This window comes from Caretta caretta, chromosome 24 (genome assembly GCF_965140235.1).
Source record: "Caretta caretta isolate rCarCar2 chromosome 24, rCarCar1.hap1, whole genome shotgun sequence".
Lineage (NCBI taxonomy): Eukaryota > Metazoa > Chordata > Testudines > Cheloniidae > Caretta > Caretta caretta.
The window spans coordinates 9,799,601-9,822,839 of NC_134229.1; the positions used below are offsets into that span (position 1 = coordinate 9,799,601).

The following is a 23,239-nucleotide window of genomic DNA, read 5'->3' on the forward strand; positions in this document are numbered from 1 at the left end:
TTCCAGTTTACTTTTCCTACAGTATGTGCACTGATGGCACTTCTCTCTCATGTGGACTCCCCAGCCCCACCTCTGCCTGGGTTCCTGCTCCAGATTTAAAGAAACAGTATGTGTCCATCTCTCTCTCGACCCGCGAAGGCCCAGATGCAGAGTTTAATGTGTGACAAAGACCCAAAATGAGGGACACAGAAGCTGTTCTTGCAGAAAACATAATATGATTTGAAAAGCTCCCAAATTTCATGAACATCAAGCGCCTTGTGCCCTTCCAGAACTGGATTGAGTCCAGCTACACTCAATCCTCGAAAACCAAGAACTGGTGTAAATAACATTCAGTGTTAAAGGTGAGAGAACAATGGCTCTGTGAGGAACAGAGGTAACTGGGGGACAAAAACGAGGTGGGCTTAAGAGGTCTGTCCCTATCTTCAAATCTTCCCTCCCTCATTGCTTGGTCTCAGCAATGATCTCAGAGTGCAGAGATGTCTATTGGATAACAGCTCACGCCTCTAGAGGGCAGGACACGGCTACTATTGCTATTGCACAGATGGGGAACCAAGGCACAGAGAAGCAAAGTGACTGGCTGAGGCCGTGTGTGGCAGAGCAGGGAGTTGTTACTTGTGTTCAGTATTGTTTCTTATTCAGATTTATCAGGACTGGATCTCCTGAGGGAGTTTAAGGAAGAGGAAGGATGGTCCAGTGCTTAGAACACTAGCCTAGGACTTGGGTAAGACAATTCCCTGCAATGTCAGACTCCCTGTGTGACCTTGTATAACCCACACACCTTCTGGGTGTAGTGTTCTGTCCCATCTAGTGGCACCAAGACCACTTAGAGAGAGAGATAAAATGAGTCTGCTCTACAGCCTTAGCTAACAGCCAGTTGAGTTTTAGCTCTTGCGGTAAAGGCTCATGCACTAAGCTCCAGAAGCCCCAGGTTCAATCCAGCCCACCGAGGACCGGGGTCTGTCAGCGTTACACTTGCACAAGTCACTTAGCTTCTCTGTGCCTCAGTTTCCCATCGGTAACATGGGGAGAAAAGCATGGCCCTGCCCCACAGGAGTGTTGTGAGGATAAACACATTAAAGCAGGGGTAGTCAATTATTTTTTTGTCACGGTCCAAATTTCTTGGTCAAAGCTATACTCAAGGTCCAGCCTTCAGAGAAAATAATAATTTAAAAAAAAACCCAATTCTAATGATAGAAAGTAAATGAAAAGATTTTAAGGTCTGTCCAAAAGCATCTGGAGGTCTGGATTTGGCCCACAGTCCAGCTACTGACTACCCCTGCATTACAGGTTATGAGGTGCTCAGATAGAATGGCAAGGGCGGGGTGTCATATTGGTAGACAGCTTTGGGCTGCATTTTAGTAGTTAAAGAAGACCTGATTTGGTGTTTCTCAACCTCATGCCATATAAAGGAGAGGCACATAGGGCAAAACTCTACCTGTAAGAGTTGGCATATTTGTTTTGAGCTGTCACTCCACCTATATGTAGCTGAGCTGGAGTTAGTGCTGGATTGACATCGGGGATAACATGTTTCAGAGTAACAGCCGTGTTAGTCTGTATTCGCAAAAAGAAAAGGAGTACTTGTGGCACCTTAGAGACTAACCAATTTATTTGTTAGTCTCTAAGGTGCCACAAGTACTCCTTTTTGGGGATAACATGGAGTCTTTTGGTCATAGAATCCTCTTAACAAACTGTTCTGATCTTTCCACCACCCTTTGTGGGTAGTGGGGACTGGAAGAAATACGTCTGAAGTCATTCTGTAGCCTCAACACTTGGAGTTCGGAGCTAGTAAGCCATGGTCAATAGCTACTTCTTCCAGAATGCCAGAATGAGACTTTTAATTTTTTTCTGACCTGCTGAGTTATAGGGCTAGTGAAAAGCAGAATTTCTACAGCTGATTATTAATATATTACAGGAGCATCTGGAGAGTCCAAGCAAATCAGGGCTCCATTGTGTTAGGTGCTGTACAATCGTATGGTGAGAGGCAACCTCAGACTCAAGGAGCTGACTAGCTAAATAGACAAGACAGATAAAGAGTGGAGGGTGAAACAGAGTCACAGAGCAGGGAAGTTATTTGCCTAAATACCAGTGGTTTCCAGAGAGGCATGTCTCTTTTTCAGACATACACTGCCATTTATACAATACAATACACAATGCACACAAACAGCTGCTAAGCACCTTTCTTTGTAGCTGCCTCATCCCTATAAACCAGAGTAACTTTTTTCCCAGCATGCTTTTCTGGGGGCTAGCCCTTTAAATTTGACAGAGCCAAATACCAGCAGCCCTAAAATGGTGATTTGCCACTGCACTGGGTTGCTGGCTGCTGCTTCGTCTTCCTTTCCAATTGGTACGTATTAACCCTGGTTTTCCTCTGCTTTTTCCCTTCTTATTTCTGAGGAGCTGATACATTCTCACAGTAGATTAATGACAATTCAGACCTTAAGGCCCTGATCCTGCTAGAACTGACTAGTACAGACCCGGCTGCAGTCACATATGAAGCTGGGTCTCTGTTATAAACAAGGAATATTTGACCATAATATTAAAATATGTATTTTAAAAGAAATGATATGGATCTACATAATAATTCTTGGTTTCAGAGTAACAGCCATGTTAATCTGTATTCGCAAAAAGGAGTACTTGTGGCACCTTAGAGACTAACCAATTTATTTGAGCATGAGCTTTCGTGAGCTACAGCTCACTTCATCGGATGCATTAGCTCTTCTCTAGCACTTCTCAACTGTAGATCTCAAAGTGCTGTCACAAGAAAATTAATGTAAATATTATTTATCATCTACCTAGGGCCTGATCCTCCAAAGACTTAACTGTAGATCATAGAATCCTAGAAATGTAGGGTTGGAAGGGTCCTCAAGTCCACCTCCCTGTGCTGAGGCAGGACCTAGTAAACCTAGGACCTTCCCTGACAGGGGTTTGTTCAACCTGTAAGGGCTGGTTTAGGTTTAGCTTGTTCGGGAGGACTGCTCGCCGTACCTAATGTCAATAATGGCTAGTGCTTATATAGTTTAACTTAGTTAAACTCATGTCTTTGCAGGATTCGAGAATTAGATTGTGAGCTCTTTAAGGCAAGGATCATCTTGTCTGTATCGCTGTGACCATGATCTTAGCGCATTGGGACCTTGCTCCCTGCTCGGGATGCCAGACACTCTCAGAACAGAAATAAATAATAACAATGATCCCCATATTACAGATGGGGAAACTGAGGTGCACGGGCAGTGACATGCCCAAGGTCAGTGGCTGAGCCAGGAACAGAATCCAGGTCTCCTCATTCCCAGCTCACCCATCAGCCCTCTTTATAAACAGCAGTTCATAACAATATTCCTGACGGTAAGGCAGGCAATAGCAAGAGAGGCAATGGCCCGGTGTTTACTGGTGTTGGGCACTACGCCTGTTTTGTTTAGATCCTAATAAACACAAGGGAACGCTGACCAGCGGCGTTCCGCGAGCCGCCTCAGGAGCCGAGCCTACTTTCCCACCTGCCCATTTGCCCTTAACAAAGATGGTAGCACTCTCCCATTCTCTTCAGTAGTGTGAAGTCAGATCCCGGATGTGCCGGCCCGTCTGCCCTCTACCAACATGGCGGCCGCCTCCCCATTCTCATGGTTTTGAAACCACCCACGAATACCCCGGATGGAGCCGCCAGCCTCCCTCCACAAAGATGGCGGCCGTGCCCCCATTCCTTCCTGTGGCGGTGAAGGAAGGCGGCAGGACCCCGGATGTACGCAGCCCCTCCTCCTCCCCCGCCCCCCGCCCACTCGGGAGGAGGTGCCGGTTACCCGGATGTTGCTCCTGCTCTAGCGGCAGCGGCCGCCTCCCTCGGACGGGGAGAGAAGCTGACGGATCCAATATGGCCGCCCTGATCCTGAGGAGAGAGTGAGAGGCCTAGGGAGCCCGGGGCAGCCCCCCAGTCCGACAGCAGCAGCCCCTGGGGGTGGGGAAAGGAGGAGCGGGGGGAACCAGCCCCTGCAAAGGTCCAAGCTCCCCCCAGCTCCTGCCACCCCCCCGGGCCCTGGGTGTCCTGTTCTCTGGGGGGAGGGGCAGCCTCTAGCTGATCCTGGGGGGAGGGGAGCACTTGCCATAGCCCCCCTGTGCCAGCTCCCACTGAGCCCCACCTCCTGGGGTACGGGGGGGATGGGGAAGAGAGGGTAGAGAGCAGGCAGCTAGGAGGGTCCCTGGGTTGATCGTTGCTGGGGAGGAGCGAGCCATTCATTTCTAGCTTCCCATCAGCCCTCTTTCCCTGGGATCTTTATTTTTGTTGGGGGGAGGGAAAGGGGCAATAGAGCTGGAGAGAGACGCATGACAGGCAGGTGGAGAGTCTCAGGGTGGCTTTTTCGGGGGGAGGGGGAGAAATAAGCCAGTTAAAAACATCCACATTTTCCAGCTTCTCATAAACCCAGTTTTCCTGATTTATTTTTTATCTGAGGAGGCAGGATTAAATGTGTATATTGACGTGTGGGAGAGGAGGGGATCGTCTCTGGGGGGGAGAGTTGCAGAAATTAAAACAAGACACTTTAAAAACCTTTTCTCAGCTTCACATTAAACCAAATTTCCCTGGCCTAGGAAGGGAGAGAAAAGGGGGTCAGGGACAGGAAAGTAGGACTAGAACTGCATATTGAAATGTGGGAACTGCTAGGTAGTTATAGCAAATATTAGTTAATAAAAAGGGAGGAAAGAAGCAATCACAGGTAAAAAGCAAGCTGTGTGATGACATTAAGCATCTTCAGATAACCCTATTTTGGTGGGTTAGTTATATTTTGGGAGCTTATTTTTAATTTCTGGGGGAGTCAGAGTTTTAATTTTTTTTAATATTTAAAAAGAATGTAGGAAGATACAGCTGTAAAAAGTGGGGAAGAGCCTTAAAGTGGAACAGCTGCGTGGCAAGCCAGTTTTCTGAAAATTTAACCCCCAATTTCTAAATCTCCTGCTTTTGGAGAGGGGTCTGTTCTTTGGGGTAAAGTAGTATTATGGGAAGAGTGTGTGTGGGGGAAGACAAGCACTAAAAGTAAAATCACAATTAAAAATAAAAAGGAAAGTACAGGTTGAATTTTCAAGTATTTCGGAGATTCTAATGACTTTTTCTTGGTTATTGTGGTAGAGTCTCTACTTAAATTTCCCAGAAATTCAGTTAGTTCTAATAAAACTAGAACAAAATAACTTGGGAGCAGAGGAAAGTAGACAAACCCTCCTTTTAAAAAAGAGATCATCTCTGTTTTTGCAAGAGTGGCAAAGGAACTGCTAGTAATAAGGAAACAGAGACGCGTCAAAGCTTTAGAAAAATGTTTTTAAAAGAAATGACCTAGAGGGTGCAGGATAGATTTTGGATCTTCCCCTCCTCCCCTTCCTTTTCTCAGTGGGGTGAGATAGATGGGGAGATTTTGGCATCAGAGTTATTAGGAAAATTCTTTAGGCAAGTGTACCTGTTTTAATACCACACTCTGATGCTCTAACTGTAGAAGTTAGGCTTCCCTGACACGAGAGCCATACTGTAAAATCATTCACAAAGAGCTTAAGCTGTTCTGCTGGGTTTTTTGTTTATTTAAAAAGTAAAGTAAAAGGGAGGAATAGAAGACTCTTTAAAAATTCTTGTTCAGCCCCATGTTCGAATCAGTGCAGTAGAGCGGATATAAACAAGACAAGAAGAGCTTCAAATTAAGGTTGGTCTCTATTTTGTCTGTATTTATATATCATTTTATAATACGCTAGTGATTCATCCGCTTCAGTTTATCTTCATAGGAGGTTCTATTACTCCATAAGTGGAGATATTGTGCCTTGTGCTGGCTTCTGTTGTGTGAACTGACTTAGCCTCCAACTGCCCAGCTGATGTGTAAAAGTTTCTCACGCTGTGTAAGCCTTAAACCATTGATTCATTTAAAACTGAACATGTGATTTGAGGGAGGGGTGAGAGTGTGGTTTTCAGTCCAAGACATGATACTAATTGCTAGGACTGAGTCCAGTTGCTCTTGGTGTAGCTTCTTGCCAGCCTTCTAGAATCATAGAATAAAGGAGAATGCTAGAAATTCCATGACTTGAAACATTTAAAACTAGACTGGATAGTGCCCTAAATGAGCATTTCCTAAAGTGTGGTGTTATACCTCCCTAGGGTTGTCTGAAGCTGTGTGCACATATGTGTGAAGAAGACATATACCTTAAGGTGGGTAGGCCTTTAACAACACATGGCACAGTTCTGTGATTAGTTTCATTTTCTTGATGGTGGGATTCAGCTTCCAAAAGTTTGAGAAACTCTGCTCTTAGACAAATACATAGCAGAAAATTCTGTCCTGGAGATGAATGGGAAGGGAGGGTGGATGAGAAGTGGCTTAATATATCAGACATCTCTGACCTCTTTGCTTATATAAACAGGTTTTTGGATAAGGTTGGCTAGACTTGAGAAGTTTTCGCAGTGTGGTCCAGGTGATAGAGTACTGGGCTGGGAGTCTGGAGATGTGGGTCCAATTCCTGACTCTGACACTGATCTGCTGTGTGACTGTGAGCGAGCTGCTTCACCTTTCTGTGCCTTAGGTTCCTGATCTGTAAAATGACAGGTTTCAGAGTAACAGCTGTGTTAGTCTGTATTCGCAAAAAGAAAAGGAGTACATGTGGCACCTTAGAGACTAACCAATTTATTTGAGCATAAGCTTTCGTGAGCTACAGCTCACTTCATCGGATGCATACTGTGGAAAATACAGAAGAAGTTCTGTAAAATGGAGATGATACTGACCTCATTTGAGTTTGCTGGATTGGGACGATGCTGTATTAGAGCTCAGTAGTATATAAATAGCCAAAGCGCTGTTCAGAATACTTATTTTTCAGAAGAAACTCTGGATTCTTAGTTGAGCTTTCATGTAGCCTTAAACTTGGGGTCCAAACTTGGGCTCCTGATCTGAGCCTAACATTTGGCTAGATCCAGCTTTGAAGCCCACTCATTTAAACTAGCGTGCTTGGTTAGTTCTGCTGTCTGTGGCTCCTTAGGTCCTGCCTACGCTATAACTTTTAACTGAGTTTGTAACTAGTCCTCTGGCTGTAAACATAGCTTGTGTCTATGCCCAACATGGTTATATTACAGTTGTTAACTCTGGTAGCTGTTACGCCCTTGCCAGCAGCCTGGGCTACTGTGTGGCTGTTTTTCTCTAACTGTTCTGACAAACTTAATTTGCTTTGTAGATGGATTCTCTCACTGTGCCTGTGCATCTCAGTTGGCTGGTCTTATCCTCCCAGTTTTCTGCGTGGTAGGAAGTATCTGAGTGCATTTCTGTATGTCTTACTCCTCTGTGGGTGTGTCCTACTGGCACTCCATCCATTGCTAAGGCATTATAGGAGAGCACTTGGATACTGTGCTGGTTAGTGGTATAAATACCTGAAAAGAAAACGGCCTAGTTTTCCCATGATACACTGATACCATGCTGCCAACCATGTTTGTAGTGTGGATGTGCAAACAGGATGGATATGTGGTTGTGCTGTGGGGAAAAAAAGCCTGTTGCATGGCCACAACCATTTTTGTTCTAACCTGGTTAGATAAGGGTGTCATGACCAGGATACAAAACCATGGCTGTCGTTATAGTGTAGACAGTATTTTAAGTTATTTGGCGTTGGAGTCAGCCATGGAATGGGCGTGTCATATTGGAAAGCCATCTCTGGACTGAAGAAGAAACTTTTGAAAGGACTACTTTAAAACAGTGGGTCACCCCAACAGGGTTACAATCATAGAATCATAGAATATAAGGGTTGGAAGGGACCCCAGAAGGTCATCTAGTCCAACCCCCTGCTCGAAGCAGGATCAATTCCCAGTTAAATCTTCCCAGCCAGGGCTTTGTCAAGCCTGACCTTAAAAACCTCTAAGGAAGGAGATTCTACCACCTCCCTAGGTAACGCATTCCAGTGTTTCACCACCCTCTTAGTGAAAAAGTTTTTCCTAATATCCAATCTAAACCTCCCCCACTGCAGCTTGAGACCATTACTCCTCGTTCTGTCATCTGCTACCATTGAGAACAGTCTAGAGCCATCCTCTTTGGAACCCCCTTTCAGGTAGTTGAAAGCAGCTATCAAATCCCCCCTCATTCTTCTCTTCTGCAGGCTAAACAATCCCAGCTCCCTCAGCCTTTCCTCATAACTCATGTGTTCCAGACCCCTAATCATTTTTGTTGCCCTTTGCTGGACTCTCTCCAATTTATCCACATCCTTCTTGAAGTGTGGGGCCCAAAACTGGACACAGTACTCCAGATGAGGCCTCACCAATGTCGAATAGAGGGGAACGATCACGTCCCTCGATCTGCTCGCTATGCCCCTACTTATACATCCCAAAATGCCATTGGCCTTCTTGGCAACAAGGGCACACTGCTGACTCATATCCAGCTTCTCGTCCACTGTCACCCCTAGGTCCTTTTCCGCAGAACTGCTGCCTAGCCATTCGGTCCCTAGTCTGTAGCTGTGCATTGGATTCTTCCGTCCTAAGTGCAGGACCCTGCACTTATCCTTATTGAACCTCATCAGATTTCTTTTGGCCCAATCCTCCAATTTGTCTAGGTCCTTCTGTATCCTATCCCTCCCCTCCAGCGTATCTACCACTCCTCCCAGTTTAGTATCATCCGCAAATTTGCTGAGAGTGCAATCCACACCATCCTCCAGATCATTTATGAAGATATTGAACAAAACCGGCCCCAGGACCGACCCTTGGGGCACTCCACTTGATACCGGCTGCCAACTAGACATGGAGCCATTGATCACTACCCGTTGAGCCTGACAATCTAGCCAGCTTTCTACCCATACTTCCTTAACTTGCTGACAAGAATACTGTGGGAGACCGTGTCAAAAGCTTTGCTAAAGTCAAGAAACAATACATCCACTGCTTTCCCTTCATCCACAGATCCTGTAATCTCATCATAAAAGGCGATTAGATTGGTCAGGCATGACCTTCCCTTGGTGAATCCATGCTGGCTGTTCCTGATCACTTTCCTCTCATGCAATGTTGGTAAATCACTTTGTCTAACAGTGTAAACCATGTTTTAAAAACTTTGGCTACACTAGTTCCTTCTCTAAGAGCCCTTCTCTAACCCCTGTCTATGCTACAGATTGAACCACGTTGATTATAACAGGTTACTGGTAAACCGTTCCCAGCTGTACTAGAAAACTTGTAACAGTATTTGGAAGGTGAATAGCACAGGTGCAACAGGCTTTTTAATAACTAGCCACTGAGCAGGACTAGCTGATGTCGAATGCCCATGTCCTGCCTGCAATACAGTTTAGAACCCCAGTAATTCAATTTCAGCTGTTAGCTGTGTAACACACATTGGGCTCAATCTAGTTCAATGCAACCATTCAGTGGCATTTCTGCCAATGTACAGAAATCTCCATACTGTATCAGATCAACGGTTCCTGCAGTCCAGGATCCTGTCTCTGGCAGTGACAAATACCAGTTGCAGAGGGAGGTGCAAGAAACTCCATAGTAGACAATTGTGGAATAATACAGGTTAGTGATTGGCTTATGCCCTGAAGCAAGAGTGTTTATACCTCTGATATTTAAAAATAATCCTATCTAATGTGCCTGAACTTTATTGAATTGTTGTTTGCTTGTCCATACATACCATGCTTCACAGTTACATTTGTTTGCATTCTGGCAAAAATCAGGCAGTTCTCCCATCTTCCCTTCCCAGATGCCATAGGTAGAGGATTGTGGGTGTCTTTCAGGTGATGTAGTCCACATTGGGGTATCCGGTGCTTAGAAGCCGGAGAATTAAGAAGACTTGCTAACCTTGTTATACACGCATTTAAGTATTCTAGTCTACGCGGCAGAAGAACCATCCAAGAACCTGATTGCAGCAGGCCTGATGATCACGTTGTTCGTCTCATGTGCAGGGTTGAAACATTATGCCACATGCACAGTTGGGAGCCATGTGTTAAATATGTTTAAGCTTGGCATGATTCAATTTAAATAATTAATTGTTGGTAAATGTCAATTTCACCTGACACACAGAACAGCTAGCAAGCATGGCCTCCACAACATCTAGGGCCTGTAGAGATCCGGTGTCCCTGGCCCAGGGCTATGCAGGGAGCCCTGTGCAGTCCCCTGTCGTGGCTGTGGCTCTGCCCGCCCACCTGCTTGCTCACTCGTGGCTGGGAGTATGGGGCCTATTCAGCAGTGGGATGGTCTCTCCAGTGGCTGGGAGCTTGTCCTTCTCTTCATGAGTCTGGCCTGGGGTCACTGCTCCACAGCCTTTCCTGTGCCCGGGTGTCTCAGGCCCTGCTGTTAGCACTAAGAGCTCCCTACAGCCCCGCTGTCCATGCTGCACTAATCCAACCCCCCCTTAATTTCCTGCAACTGCAAAAATTAAAATGATTAAAAATGAAAAAATTCTTACAAATAAAAATAATTATTGTGAAGCCTTACAAATAAAAAACAATATTGTCAAAATTACAAAAATAATCAAATTTTGTCAAGCCTAAATATGTTGTATATAGGCACTCAAAGGCTCTAGTGTGATTTTTAAAAATAAGCTATGCTATTTTTTGTCCTACTTTTTGATATAGAAGGCCTTAAGTTAGCACCTCCTCCACCCCACCCCCCAAAAATAGTTTTGCTTTAGAAAGATCAGGAATGCTAACTGTACAGTGTCTTTATTTGTACTGGGTTTCAGTGATGCTGGATGGGAATGGGCCAGAGACACACAAATTGGGTCACTGGTCAACAGCTCACAAACCCAGACAAATAAGGAGTGTCATTCACATACCATAAATTAGCTTTCAAGCGGAGCACTAGAAAGACATGCTGATTCATAATATGGAACCAAGAGACAGAGGATTCTTGATGCTGGAGCTTATGGAACTTAGATACAGACAAAAAATACTGTATTGGTCCTTTTGAGTAAAGAATTAGGGAGTTTATGGTGGTTGTGATGGTTTGGGAAATTGAAGAAAAAGAGAATCCTCGAGGAAAGAGACATTTTTAGTATTATAAGAATAAATAATTGCTTCTGTCCCTCCAGAATTTTGCACTTATATAGTTAATTGCATTTAAAAGGGAAAGGCATCTGTTTTTAAAAAGACCTTGTCAACTTAATCAAATTTTCAAACCAGGGGTTTGACTTTTTTCATGTACTCTGGTTTCAAGTAATGTGTAAGGGCAAAACAGTTTTGCAAAAACTTAAGTATGAGAGTATGTGTTTGGACATACGACTTCAACAGGACTATTCACATGCTTAAGTTTTTGCAGGATTAGGGTTTACGGTCCTGATCCTGCAAAGACTTTTCCACATGCTTAACCTCATGCACTGGGTGTAGTTTCACTGAAGATTAGTGGAACTGTTCGCGATGTGTAAAGTTAAACATGTGCATAAGTCTGATGGATTGAGACCTAAGATTGCCATTACTGATAGGGGTAGGGATTGGGGGGAGGGGGTTTGGGGAGGGTGTATATAGCGGTACTTTGTCTAGTGTCAGTTGAAGTATTTCCCCTGTATAGTGGGCTTCCTCTGGTTTTGTGAGTCTTTCACTGTACAACAGATGGAGAAAGCAACGTGTTTTAAAACAAAAAAACTAATAAAGTGTGATTGTAAAACTAAAAGAATAGGCAGGGCTGACTCAGGACTGGTGGAGAAGCTGAAACTATCTGAACCTTGATTAGATTTCAAAGTTGATGGTGGCCCTTTTAAAAATATTCCTTGTGTGTTACTAGTAAATTCCTGAATTATGAAAACAAGACTTAAAAAATACAATTTACTCTGCAAGAGGTAGAGCATTAAGGTTGACTTTAGAACATTAACCTTCCATTTTCTGAGTTTTATGCAAAATCTCAACCTAAGGTTTGCACTTGTATAGCTTTTAATATATTGCGTGCGTGCAGTTTTCATGTATAAAGGGTACCATAGATCTGTTGTCCCATGGAATAATTTTTTGGCCATTGTCTTAATTTAAAAAGTGAGTATTTTGAGAAAACATCCCAGGAATCTGTGTGTAGTAATAATCTAGTCTCCTAATATTATTTGAGTTGATCTATTGTAGAACATATGTGACTTAAGTAGGGTTGTGGGGTATTTTTGTTTTTTTTTTGTTTTTTTGGCTGTTCAAGTTACTTATTGTACCTATGTCTTTCTGAGTAGTGTGGAAGGAGGAAAAAAAACTAACAACAACAAACTCCTTCATTTGAATAGGGGTGTGTGTGTGGGGGGGAATAAATGTTTATGTACTGGCTATTAAACTCAGTAATAGCTAGCCAGGCTGTGACGCTAGAATGATCAGATACTTTATACCACGTGTGCTGGTGCAGTGGTGTTTTTGTAGCCATGCCATAACGGGCTTGTCTTACACGGTTACAATGAATACAGTTGAGTTGTACCTGTACATCCTCTTTCTGCAGAATATAGCCATGTGGCTCAGATAGATGCTTGCAAGTACATGCACCTGTGTGTGTTTTTGTCAGTGCATTCTGGGAGAACCTGGGCAGTTGTCTAGTGCCTCAGAGGGACAGAGTGCCCAGAGGATATGTGCGCGTATAGTGTCAGCAGCCTGTGGACAATGTGCTCCTCGAGCATGAAGAGCTGGGAGGAAGGGGGAACTGCCAAATCAGTCGTGCATGCTCACTGCCAGTGGTCTTGCGTATGCTGCAAAATAAGTGCTATGAAGTGTTTACAGGAAAACAACTCAACATGCCAACAGCATATTAAAGGGATACCATCAACTTAAAATCACACTTCTGCATGCAATTTTTACCCATTTTTGTTACAAATAATAAAACATCTAAGATCACTGAGTAAAAGAGAAGAACTCTTCTCTGTTTTTGCCGTTTTGCTTCATGTATTTTACAGCAGTTTTTATAGTTCACTTTCTCTCTCCTGCTGTTGTGTGAAAGACGCACACAAACAGGGAAACGTGTTTTAAAAAAAATCTCTAAAATTGGCTGGAAGAGTTGGGACAGGTGTAAGACACGTAACTACTACTTTATAATTAAACTTTTGAAACTGGCTGCCTCTCCAGTTGACTGGTTCCTTTAATCATGTGGGGTGTGGACACAAACAATTGGAGCAGATCTTCACCTGGTTTGTTTTGGCAGGAAGCTATTCCAGTTTGAGGAGCTGGACTCACTTCTTCTCCCCCCCCCCCCCCCCCAAAAAAAAAAATCATGCCACTTGCTTGTTGCAAACTGGGATTAAGAACTGTCCTGTACACAGGGTTTTAGTCTTCAGTGAGAGATTGTTTCCCATCCATACACCCACACCTTCAATCACAGAGCAGCTGTAAAAGATCAAAGGATTCTAGTCCTTTATATACATGCTACTGTACAACAAAACAGGTTGTGTTCTCCTGGGTGGGTGACTTCGAAATTGGAGGAGAGCAGAGTTGGAGGGGAAGTGGAGTGTCTTCTATCCTGTACACAATGGAAACCCCTGATTAAAGTAGCCTGAATACAACAGACTTAAATGTCGTTCTGGAGTATTGCAGCAATGAGAAGCTGCCTGCTGGGACTTCAAGAGACTGGAGTTTTTGTGCTGAATTTTCATTTCTGTCCAGAGTGTACAGCATAGAATTTCCTTATGCTTATTAATTTTTTAAACTTTGCACTTCATTTTCCAGGTGTTTGGTACTTATGTATATATAAAATATACATACATGCCTTCGAATTCTAGAGTAAGGGGTTGTGTTAATTTAGTTTATACCTCAAGTAGGTTTTATAAATCCTAATGTCCCTAGAAATGACTCATGAGAACAAAAATACTTATTTAAACAAATTGTATGTATGCATATGTATATTTGGCATTCAAACCTTGCCCTGCAGTCTTGGATTCCCAGATTCAGCATCAGGCCTAGAGCATGGGAACCAGAAAGTGAAACTTGAGTAGAAACAGAGTGAAACTGAAGAAGTGCCCATAATAAACAAACGGCATAAATGGGGAAAAGCGAGCTAGACTTTTAGAGTTGGTTTTTTAAAATATGTTTCTAAAACTTGGAAGGTAAGTTATTTTCTTGATAGTGCCCCTTAAACTGACCTGAGTGTGCGGAGGCTGAGAGTGCAAATTATGTACAACAGGTGCTTCAGGATAGAAATTTGGTTGCATGGGCTGTCCCCATATCTAAAATGATTAGTGTTGCCACTCTAGTCTTTTGTGTTGTTGCTGCTCTTGGTGGAGTGTGGGAAGGAGGAGGAAAATGTTACTGTGTAAGCTGCTAGGTACAGTCTAGCTAATGAATTCGGCTGAATGATACTTGGCACTACTTTGGTGTCATCTCTATAGAGATCTCAAAGCATCGCACAAACACTAAGACTTATGATTGAGGAAGGCAAGCGTCATTCTCCCCTTTTTGTAGCTGGAGGAAACTGAGTCACAGATTATGAGCCTACACCCAGTGAAGTCAGTGGAGCAACTCCATCAGCTCCAGTTGGGTTGGGATCAGATCCTCAGTGACACACACATGGTCATTAAGCGAGTGTGTGTGGATCCCTGCTGCTTGCTATCTGCAAGCTAGGCACTTCTGCCTTCTGCACTAGCTGCAGGCAGCAGAGAGGGAACTACTATAGTTAATCCACTTGGTCATGAAGAGAAGTAGTCACACAACAAGCAAAGGGTTGGCTTGCCCAAATGCAGCAGAAAGAAAACTTTATACTACATCCAGCATGTGGAAGGGGTATGTACGTTAATGACGTGGTTCTTAAACTGCTGTAGTTAAAGCAGTATGACCTTCCTCAGTGGATGTGGTTGTATTGATACAAAGGTGCTTATTCCAGTATAGCAATCCCTGTGTGAAAAGGGGAATAAGCAGTACTGGTGTAAAGTACCTTTATATTGATATAACTGTGTCCACACTTGGGGGTGCAGTGCTATAACTATTTTGGTTAAAAATAATCAGACCCCTGACCAAAATGGTTATACAAATATAAAACCTGTGTAGTCCAGGCCTAAAAGCTGGAATATATTGTTGGCCTCTAAATATAACATTGATTGCTCATTTTGAAATATGTTTTTGGCCACTTTTGTTACAGGAATTAAAAAAAATCACTATCCATTGCAGTCTTAATATTTCACACTGTTATAGCACCTTCTACCCAAGGATCTCAAAGCACTTTGCCTTAACCAGTTAAACTTCATGGTGTCCTGTGAGTTATGGAAGAAGTATTTAGAGATTGGTTTGCTTACTGCTGAAATGCACTCCTTTCTGGGGTGGAACGTGAGTGCACCTTAGCATCCTGTATCAACAGCACACAGCACGTCAGAGCAGAAAGTGAATGAGGTTAGCCCTTACAGCTCTTATATCTTCAAAGTGGTGCACAAACATTCATTAAGCCTCACAACAGCCTGTGAAGTAGGTCAGTATTGTCATCCTCAGTCGTGAGTCATTGATGGAGCCAGAAATAGAACTTAAAAGATTCCTGTCTCTCCATTCATGCTTACTCCATCAGGCCATGTTCCCTCTCAGAATAACGCACCTTGGCAGTGCCCACCCTCATTTTGTTGAAGTCCCCGCATTCTGTGAGTTGGTGGAGGGGTGCCCTCTTTCTATATCCCCTTTTTGTACCATGCCGTGACCAACTTCTCGTTCTGTCCGTTTTCTTTCCCTCCTTTTTTTCTAGTTGTCTCCATTGCCTCCCTTCTCTAAAAGGCTATGTGCTACTCAGGGTGATCGTCCACTGACTCTCTGGGTTTGGACCTTGTTTTCTTGCACCCGAGTCAAGTGCCACAGGGCTAGAGATTGGGGGATGGAAGGGAAACTTGATCAGGTCAGCTGCTGCCTGCAGCCCTGTGTGTGAGCTGCTTCAATGGCCAGCTGCAGTGGGGGAAAAGACTGGTGGTTTTCTAGGAGCCACCACCTACGGTCAGGGGAGCAGGTTGCAGTGGATGGAGGAGATGATCCAGGGTTCTGCAGTTTTCTCTGCCTCCACTGCTCTTTCCCTTTCCCAATCTCCAAACTGGTTTGATATCCCTGGGCCTGCTCTCCCAGGCAAGAAAATGTTGCTGTGTCTGTGGGTTGAAACCATAAGGCCAAGTTAGGGAGACTCCGTAGTTAACGTCCTGACTCTTGTGAAAGGACTGCTCAGGACCTTGGTTTGACATGTCACAGGAAAGAACAGGAGGAAATCTTGGACACAGACTGTAAAGGGCCTGCATTCTTTGAAGGAAACAAAAGCGGTTTGATTAAATGAAGCTGCTGGATCTCCCCAAGCTGGCAAATTGAACATCTCTTGATGTTTCACTACTTTTGGTTCTCTTTTAAAATGCTGGCTCTCTTCAGCCCACCACTCATTTGAGAGGGGTCTCTTTCCCGTGGCTTTTTTACTGCTTGCTTTTACATTCTGTTACAACCTCAGACGCACATCTCTTGACTTAGGCTGTGTCTTCCCTGCAGAGCTAATTCAGGCTCTTATTTGGCTGTTTCCCCTAACTCTCCTCTTGCCCACAATCACATCCCTCTCATCTGTGCTTGGTGCTTTCACAGCTTGGGCTGGCTGGAAGTGTAGGTTAGAATTGTGTGCTGCTTTCAACTGGGCTGATAATCTGCCCGCTTTGCAGTGAGGATGCAAGCTAAACCACTTGAGTGTTTCAATGCTCCTCCAATGCTTTTCCACAGTTTCCCTCTGTGCGCCCAGAAGGACAGACAAGTTCACTGGGAAAGAATCATAGAGTGGCTCAGCTTATTGCAGCACAAAGAACCATAGGATATGCCCCTTGAAGTCCTAGTGACACACTTGAGTGTGTTCAGCACCAGTGAGGGTGCAGTGATTTGAGCAGGGCTTTCTTTGGTTGCTCACACCCATGCTAGGCCTGGGTGCTGATCACTGGAGTTAATTGTGCAGTGAGGACATCCCTGTAGACGTTTCTGATGGTAGGGGTGTCATTGACCTTGATGGAAGACCCTACAGTTGAAGTGTAGACATGAGTTAACTTACACTAACTTTATTTGAAAAGAGGGTGGGTGGGTGGGTGTGCGCACCCGCGCATGCCTGTGCGCACACGTGCACTTTTAATTGGAGCGTGAGGATTCCATAGCAGCCCTGGAAGAGATTAATTCCCAGACAGCATGAAAAGTGAGAGGAGCTCCTCTGTGGTACAGGTTTTTGACAGTTAAAGGATATAATGCTATCAGTCCCCAACTGTTAGGCAACTGTGCTTCAGCATGGTCATTTTCTTGCTGAGAGACAGGAGCAGGAGGTGGAAGGAGGAGGTCTCTTTTCTAAGATTTTAATTGGCAACATATATACACTCCCTTGGTTGAGACTTTGAAACAACCTTTTCTCCATTGTTTGATCTTTACTTTTAACAGTTGCTACATCTAAGTCCAGTGTGTACCTTGTAAAAGTACAGCTCCTTCAGGAGAAGCTGCATCTCAAAAGAGATAAGCAGGGCTTCTGATTTTAGATTTTAACCAATAAAACATCCCTCCCCCCACATGCACACAAGTGCAGTATTTATTCAGTAAACACCAGAAATGGTTACTCAATTCATACTGACTTCACCTCTTTCCTAGTGCAGTTTGTTTATAAATGTGATGTTCCTGCTCCTTGGCTCATATCTAAGGGCTTGTCTACACAGAGCAGTAATGCGGGCTATGGGGATTGATTTCTAAAGTGCATAAAGATGTTCCACATGAATTGGTCTGTATGGACCCTACTGGTGCACGCTCGTAACATAGTGCTGTTTGAAACAGGACTACCTGTATATACAAAGAGATCCCTGAAACCTGCTGATTTTTGGACGGCTACATGGAATTCAAAAATTAGTTAAAAAAAAAAAAATTCCCCCCCCAACCAAATTAAATTAATAAACTCCAAAAACCAGAAGCCTTCAATACAAGCCTTTTTAATGTCTTTAAAATGTTCCCTTGTCAGTTTCTTACGGCATTATTTGTTCCCGCAGTGTGCTTTGTGCTCTGCAGTGCCTGCTTCCAATCTAGTGCAGTCTGTTAAAACAATTCAGACATATGCAGTTTTTTTTCCCATGTAGCTTAGCAACTATGGAGGACAACCTTCTCTGAAAGGGGTAGGCAAAAATAAATCATATAGATGCCTCCCATCAGAGCCCCGGTGCAGCAGGGGGCAGAGATCGCACTGTGTGTGACCCAAAATAGGGCATGCAAAGCATTCTCTGCCTATCCTAAGCAGCCTACCTTGCCTACAAATATCCATGCTGATGATATGCAAACTTCATATTAGGTGTAAAAGCTACGTAAAAGTAATCGTAAGTTTATTTTTTTAAAGGACAAGTTCTGAAATTCACAGCTATCGCTGTCTAATTGCCTTTTATGATGAGATTACTGGTTCTGTGGATGAAGGGAAAGCAGTGGATGTATTGTTTCTTGACTTTAGCAAAGCTTTTGACACGGTCTCCCACAGTATTCTTGTCAGCAAGTTAAGGAAGTATGGGCTGGATGAATGCACTATAAGGTGGGTAGAAAGCTGGCTAGATTGTCGGGCTCAACGGGTAGTGATCAATGGCTCCATGTCTAGTTGGCAGCCGGTATCAAGTGGAGTGCCCCAAGGGTCAGTCCTGGGGCCGGTTTTGTTCAATATCTTCGTAAATGATCTGGAGGATGGTGTGGATTGCACTCTCAGCAAATTTGTGGATGATACTAAACTGGGAGGAGTGGTAGATACGCTGGAGGGGAGGGATAGGATACAGAAGGACCTAGACAAATTGGAGGATTGGGCCAAAAGAAATCTGATGAGGTTCAATAAGGATAAGTGCAGGGTCCTGCACTTAGGACGGAAGAATCCAATGCACAGCTACAGACTAGGGACCAAATGGCTAGGCAGCAGTTCTGCGGAAAAGGACCTAGGGGTGACAGTGGGCGAGAAGCTGGATATGAGTCAGCAGTGTGCCCTTGTTGCCAAGAAGGCCAATGGCATTTTGGGATGTATAAGTAGGGGCATAGCGAGCAGATCGAGGGACGTGATCGTTCCCCTCTATTCGACATTGGTGAGGCCTCATCTGGAGTACTGTGTCCAGTTTTGGGCCCCACACTACAAGAAGGATGTGGATAAATTGGAGAGAGTCCAGCGAAGGGCAACAAAAATGATTAGGGGTCTAGAACACATGACTTATGAGGAGAGGCTGAGGGAGCTGGGATTGTTTTGCCTGCAGAAGAGAAGAATGAGGGGGGATTTGATAGCTGCTTTCAACTACCTGAAAGGTGGATCCAAAGAGGATGGCTCTAGACTGTTCTCAATGGTAGCAGATGACAGAATGAGGAGTAATGGTCTCAAGTTGCAGTGGGGGAGGTTTAGGTTGGATATTAGGAAAAACTTTTTCACTAAGAGGGTGGTGAAACACTGGAATGCGTTACCTAGGGAGGTGGTAGAATCTCCTTCCTTAGAGGTTTTTAAGGTCAGGCTTGACAAAGCCCTGGCTGGGATGATTTAACTGGGAATTGGTCCTGCTTCGAGCAAGGGGTTGGACTAGATGACCTTCAGGGGTCCCTTCCAACCCTGATATTCTATGATTCTTGGCCTGTGAGAACTATTCAACTCAAAATTGTCCTAAAACTTAAATTTTGCTTTAAAAAAAAAAAAAAGAACAACCTGTTGCTTCTCTTCTCCTCCTCTCCCCCTCCCCCCCAAACCTTCCCTTGTAGTGAGAACCTGGAAGTCAAGCTGATTCTAAACAAAACCATAACTGGCTAAATGGGGCATATGTCAAGATAAGAGAAATGCAAAAAATAACACTGCAGAAAGAAGGACCAGGAAACTGGGTTTTTAAAAGATTATCTGTTTTAATAATTTAAGGTGGAGTTTTAATATCGACAGGGAACCTATTTAAAATATGATTAAATTCAGTCCCATTAATGTACTTAAATATTGACAGGGCCTGTCTTTACAAGGTCTCAATGCTGAACAACCTACCATGGGCAACTTTCCTTAGCTATGTTAGTGTCCAGGTATCCTCTCCTTTGATCACTTTCAGAGCATGTGTAGGTGGATAGGGTTTATGTTCTCAAAGCTCTGAGAATTCCCTCTTCTCTCCCCACCTGCCCCCAGATTGGGGGCTTGATAGAACTCCCTTGTTGGAACAGGTCAATGCTACTTTTAATCAGTTATGGGTATGAGAACATTAAGATGCGGACACCTACCAAATCAGCTGCTCTACACTGACAGCCCCTGTCACCATGGGAGTAATGTCTGGGCATCAGACTTAGGTGTCTGGCATGGCAGGGTTTTCCCAGCCTTTTGGGGCAGTTTTATAGCGGGTGAGTGTGCATAACTGAATGGTAGACAGGTGACATAGACTAGTCTAGAGATTCACTGAAGCAAGAAGAAAAGGAGTACTTGTGGCACCTTAGAGACTAACCAATTTATTTGAGCATAAGTTTTCGTGAGCTACAGCTCACTTCATTGGATGCATCCAATGAAGTGAGCTGTAGCTCACGAAAACTTATGCTCAAATAAATTGGTTAGTCTCTAAGGTGCCACAAGTACTCCTTTTCTTTTTGCAAATACAGACTAACACAGCTGTTACTCTGAAGCAAGAAGGGGTCACAAAAGTCTGTTCCCATCTGATTTTAAAAGTGAAACAGGTTCTTGCCAATACTTGACATATTGGGCTTGCTGTTTCATTGTGATACCAATGGCTGCTCTCAATGATTTTATATATTTGATGGCCTTTATCGTAAAAACCCTGCTCATAGGCCTTGGATGGGGCCATTAAGCAGATTCTGCTTTATCTCCGTAGTTGGAGGCACTACTGTTAGATGCAGGGGTCGTTGCTGGAATGGAAAAAGCTAACTGTTCACTTGATTACTTGCTTGGATTCCTTTAGAATACACTAACCACTTCAGGCATTGTAACTTGTATATATGCTTGCTAGAAGGTATTTGGGATCATAATAGTTAAAGATGGTGTCACAGAAAGGCTGGTCCCTGTAAATGAAGTAGGTTCAGTGCCCCCTGTGCCAGGACGGGTGCTTCCATTTGGCTAATTAAGAGTGCTGGGCAGTATTAGGCTGTTCAGCCTGGGGCTGTTCGGTATTAGGAAGGGGAGTCCCCATGAGTCAGAGCAGACTGGTTCAGTCAGGAGGGTAGATGAGAGCTGCCAGGGGACTGTAGGAATCCTGATAGGAAGCAGGAGGTATTTCCTGGGGAAAGGCTGAAGGCAGGGAGAGCAGCAAGAGGGGTTTGCTGGCTGGCATCCCCAAGCCAGAGAGCAGAACTGAAGGAGCACCATAGAGAGTTGCTTGCTGGCTCTAAGCTGGAGGGGCAGGGGAATGGGGATGGGGGCTGAAGGCAGGGTAGTAGTGGAGGGGCTTACTCACAGGGCCAGAGAGCTGGACCTAGCAGAGCCATGAGAGAACTGGGGAAGTGAGGGATGCTTCCCTGGCAAGAAGGCTCCCCAGCAATGAAGTTGTGGGGGTTCCCACTGGGAAGAACAAAGGTGCTCTCCAGTTGGAAGGGTTAGGGTGGCTGTTCTGGTACAAGGACAGGAGAGAACTGACAGAAGAGCCAGGGTATGGTGAGAGATGCCAGGGCAGTGCTAGGGAGCTGGGGTGTGCTGAGGGCTGCTGAAGCTGTATTTGATGCTTTGTCTGGACTGTGGTGTTGTGACTTATGTGCCCAAGGGTGTGTGTGTTTCTCTTGTAATAAATTAAATGCAAAAGGGCTATGGGAACTAAGTCTTTGCACTGTTTCTGGCGACTCTGAAGGAGGGAAGCCGAGGCAGGTGTGCCTGTTATGCCACAGCCTGTCACAGGAGGGCACTCAAGGTTGGGCAGCCTGATGACCGATGAAAGACCTGCAATACAATTAATTTATATTCCACCCCTTGAAGGGTTGGATAGAGTCTGTGCCATACATTTTGCACCAAGTCTCTCTCTCTCTCGTTCTTAATCTAAGTCTTACACATGTGCAGGTGGCAGGATGACAAATTACCAAGCATGGTGAGAATTGAGCCATATGGTGTGAGTGGGAGGAGGAAAAGTTAAACTACCTTAACCTCCATGAATGAAATGCTTCAGTTGTGCTAGTATTTAGAGTGGGGAACTAGGTGTCAGGGCTCCTGGGTTCTCTTCCTAGATTTGCCACTCGTCCATTGGATGGCCTTGGGCAAATCGCTTACTCCCTCTATGTGCCAGAGTATTCCTCTGTAAAAGAGAGACTGCACCTTTCTCAGAAGGGAAACTGTGAAACTTAATGTTTAAAATACTTTGAGATGCTTAGATGAAAAATGATATAGCACTTTATATTGGTCTATAGGTATGTTCATGCTGGCCATTCAGCCATGGGAGTAGCGTCAGTACCTGGCTAGATACTTCATGGAAAGCTTCTCTCCCCCCCCCCCTCCTTCGTAAAAGGCCGAAGTATGTTTTTGCATTATGTCTTGAAGGCCAGAAGACTGGTCTCTAGTGAACAGCAAGATGGAGTGATTTCCAGCATCTTTATAGGAGGAGGAGTTGGTAGAGGAGATCAGATATAGGGCTGGTGATCAGGACTCCTTGTTTCTATTTCCAGCTCTGACACAGACTTGTTGTTTGGCCCTTGAACACACTCTGAGCCTAAGTAACCCCACTTTCCAGATGGGGGAAATATAATCCTGCCTGATCACCGTAGGGACTTAGGTGAAAAGCACTATATAGAGAGAGGTGGGAAGTATTAGCATGAATATTATGACTCTGCATAAGGAGGATCTGAGCACAGACTGCTCCTGATGCAGGAATTCAGACAACGATTTTCATTTAAGTATCTTGTGAAGAGTAATTAGGGAACAAACCCAGCAAAATTCTTGATTAAAGCCTGTGGGACCTCTTTATCTTCCAGGGTTGCAGTGCTGCAAACAGCCCCCCAATCCTTTGGAATTGGGTGGCACGTGGCAGGATCAGCCGTCGTGCAGGATGGACACCTTGAAACGGAGTCGAGCACAAGCCTGGCCAGAGGAGACTGGGGACAGGGAGCATGGACTCTATAGTTTGCACCGCATGTTTGACATTGTGGGCACTCACCTGACCCACCGGGACGTACGTGTGTTGTCCTTTCTTTTTGTGGATGTGATTGATGACTACGAGAGGGGGATGATCCGCAGCGGCCGGGACTTCCTGCTGGCACTAGAAAGGCAGGGCCGCTGTGATGAGACCAACTTCCGCCAGGTGCTGCAGCTGCTGAGGATTATCACGCGCCATGACCTATTGCCCTATGTCACGCTGAAGAGGAGAAGGGCCGGTAAGTCATCTGATCTGTGTCCTAGGCTGCTCTTAATGCTCTATTGAGAGCTTTAGAACTCTGTTGGCAGTTTAAGTCAAGCTGCTGCTGCTTTGTGTTGCTGAGATAA

General features: G+C 44.6%; 1 protein-coding gene across 3 annotated transcripts in view; it reads left to right on the forward strand.

The window, feature by feature from the left end:
* The first annotated feature begins 3,793 nt into the window (after window positions 1–3,793).
* DEDD (death effector domain containing) overlaps window positions 3,794–23,239 on the forward strand; it is a 42,232-nt gene continuing 22,786 nt past the window's right edge. Inside the window, exons 1-3 of one of the 3 annotated variants that reach the window (XM_048827736.2) lie at window positions 3,794–5,666; window positions 6,113–6,163; window positions 22,732–23,130. In XM_048827736.2, coding sequence (XP_048683693.2) covers window positions 22,806–23,130 — 325 coding nt within the window. In that variant the 5' untranslated portion in view covers window positions 3,794–5,666; window positions 6,113–6,163; window positions 22,732–22,805. The remainder of the gene's footprint in view (window positions 5,667–6,112; window positions 6,164–22,731; window positions 23,131–23,239) is intronic. The other 2 variants (XM_048827735.2, XM_048827737.2) reach the window with 2 other exon arrangements.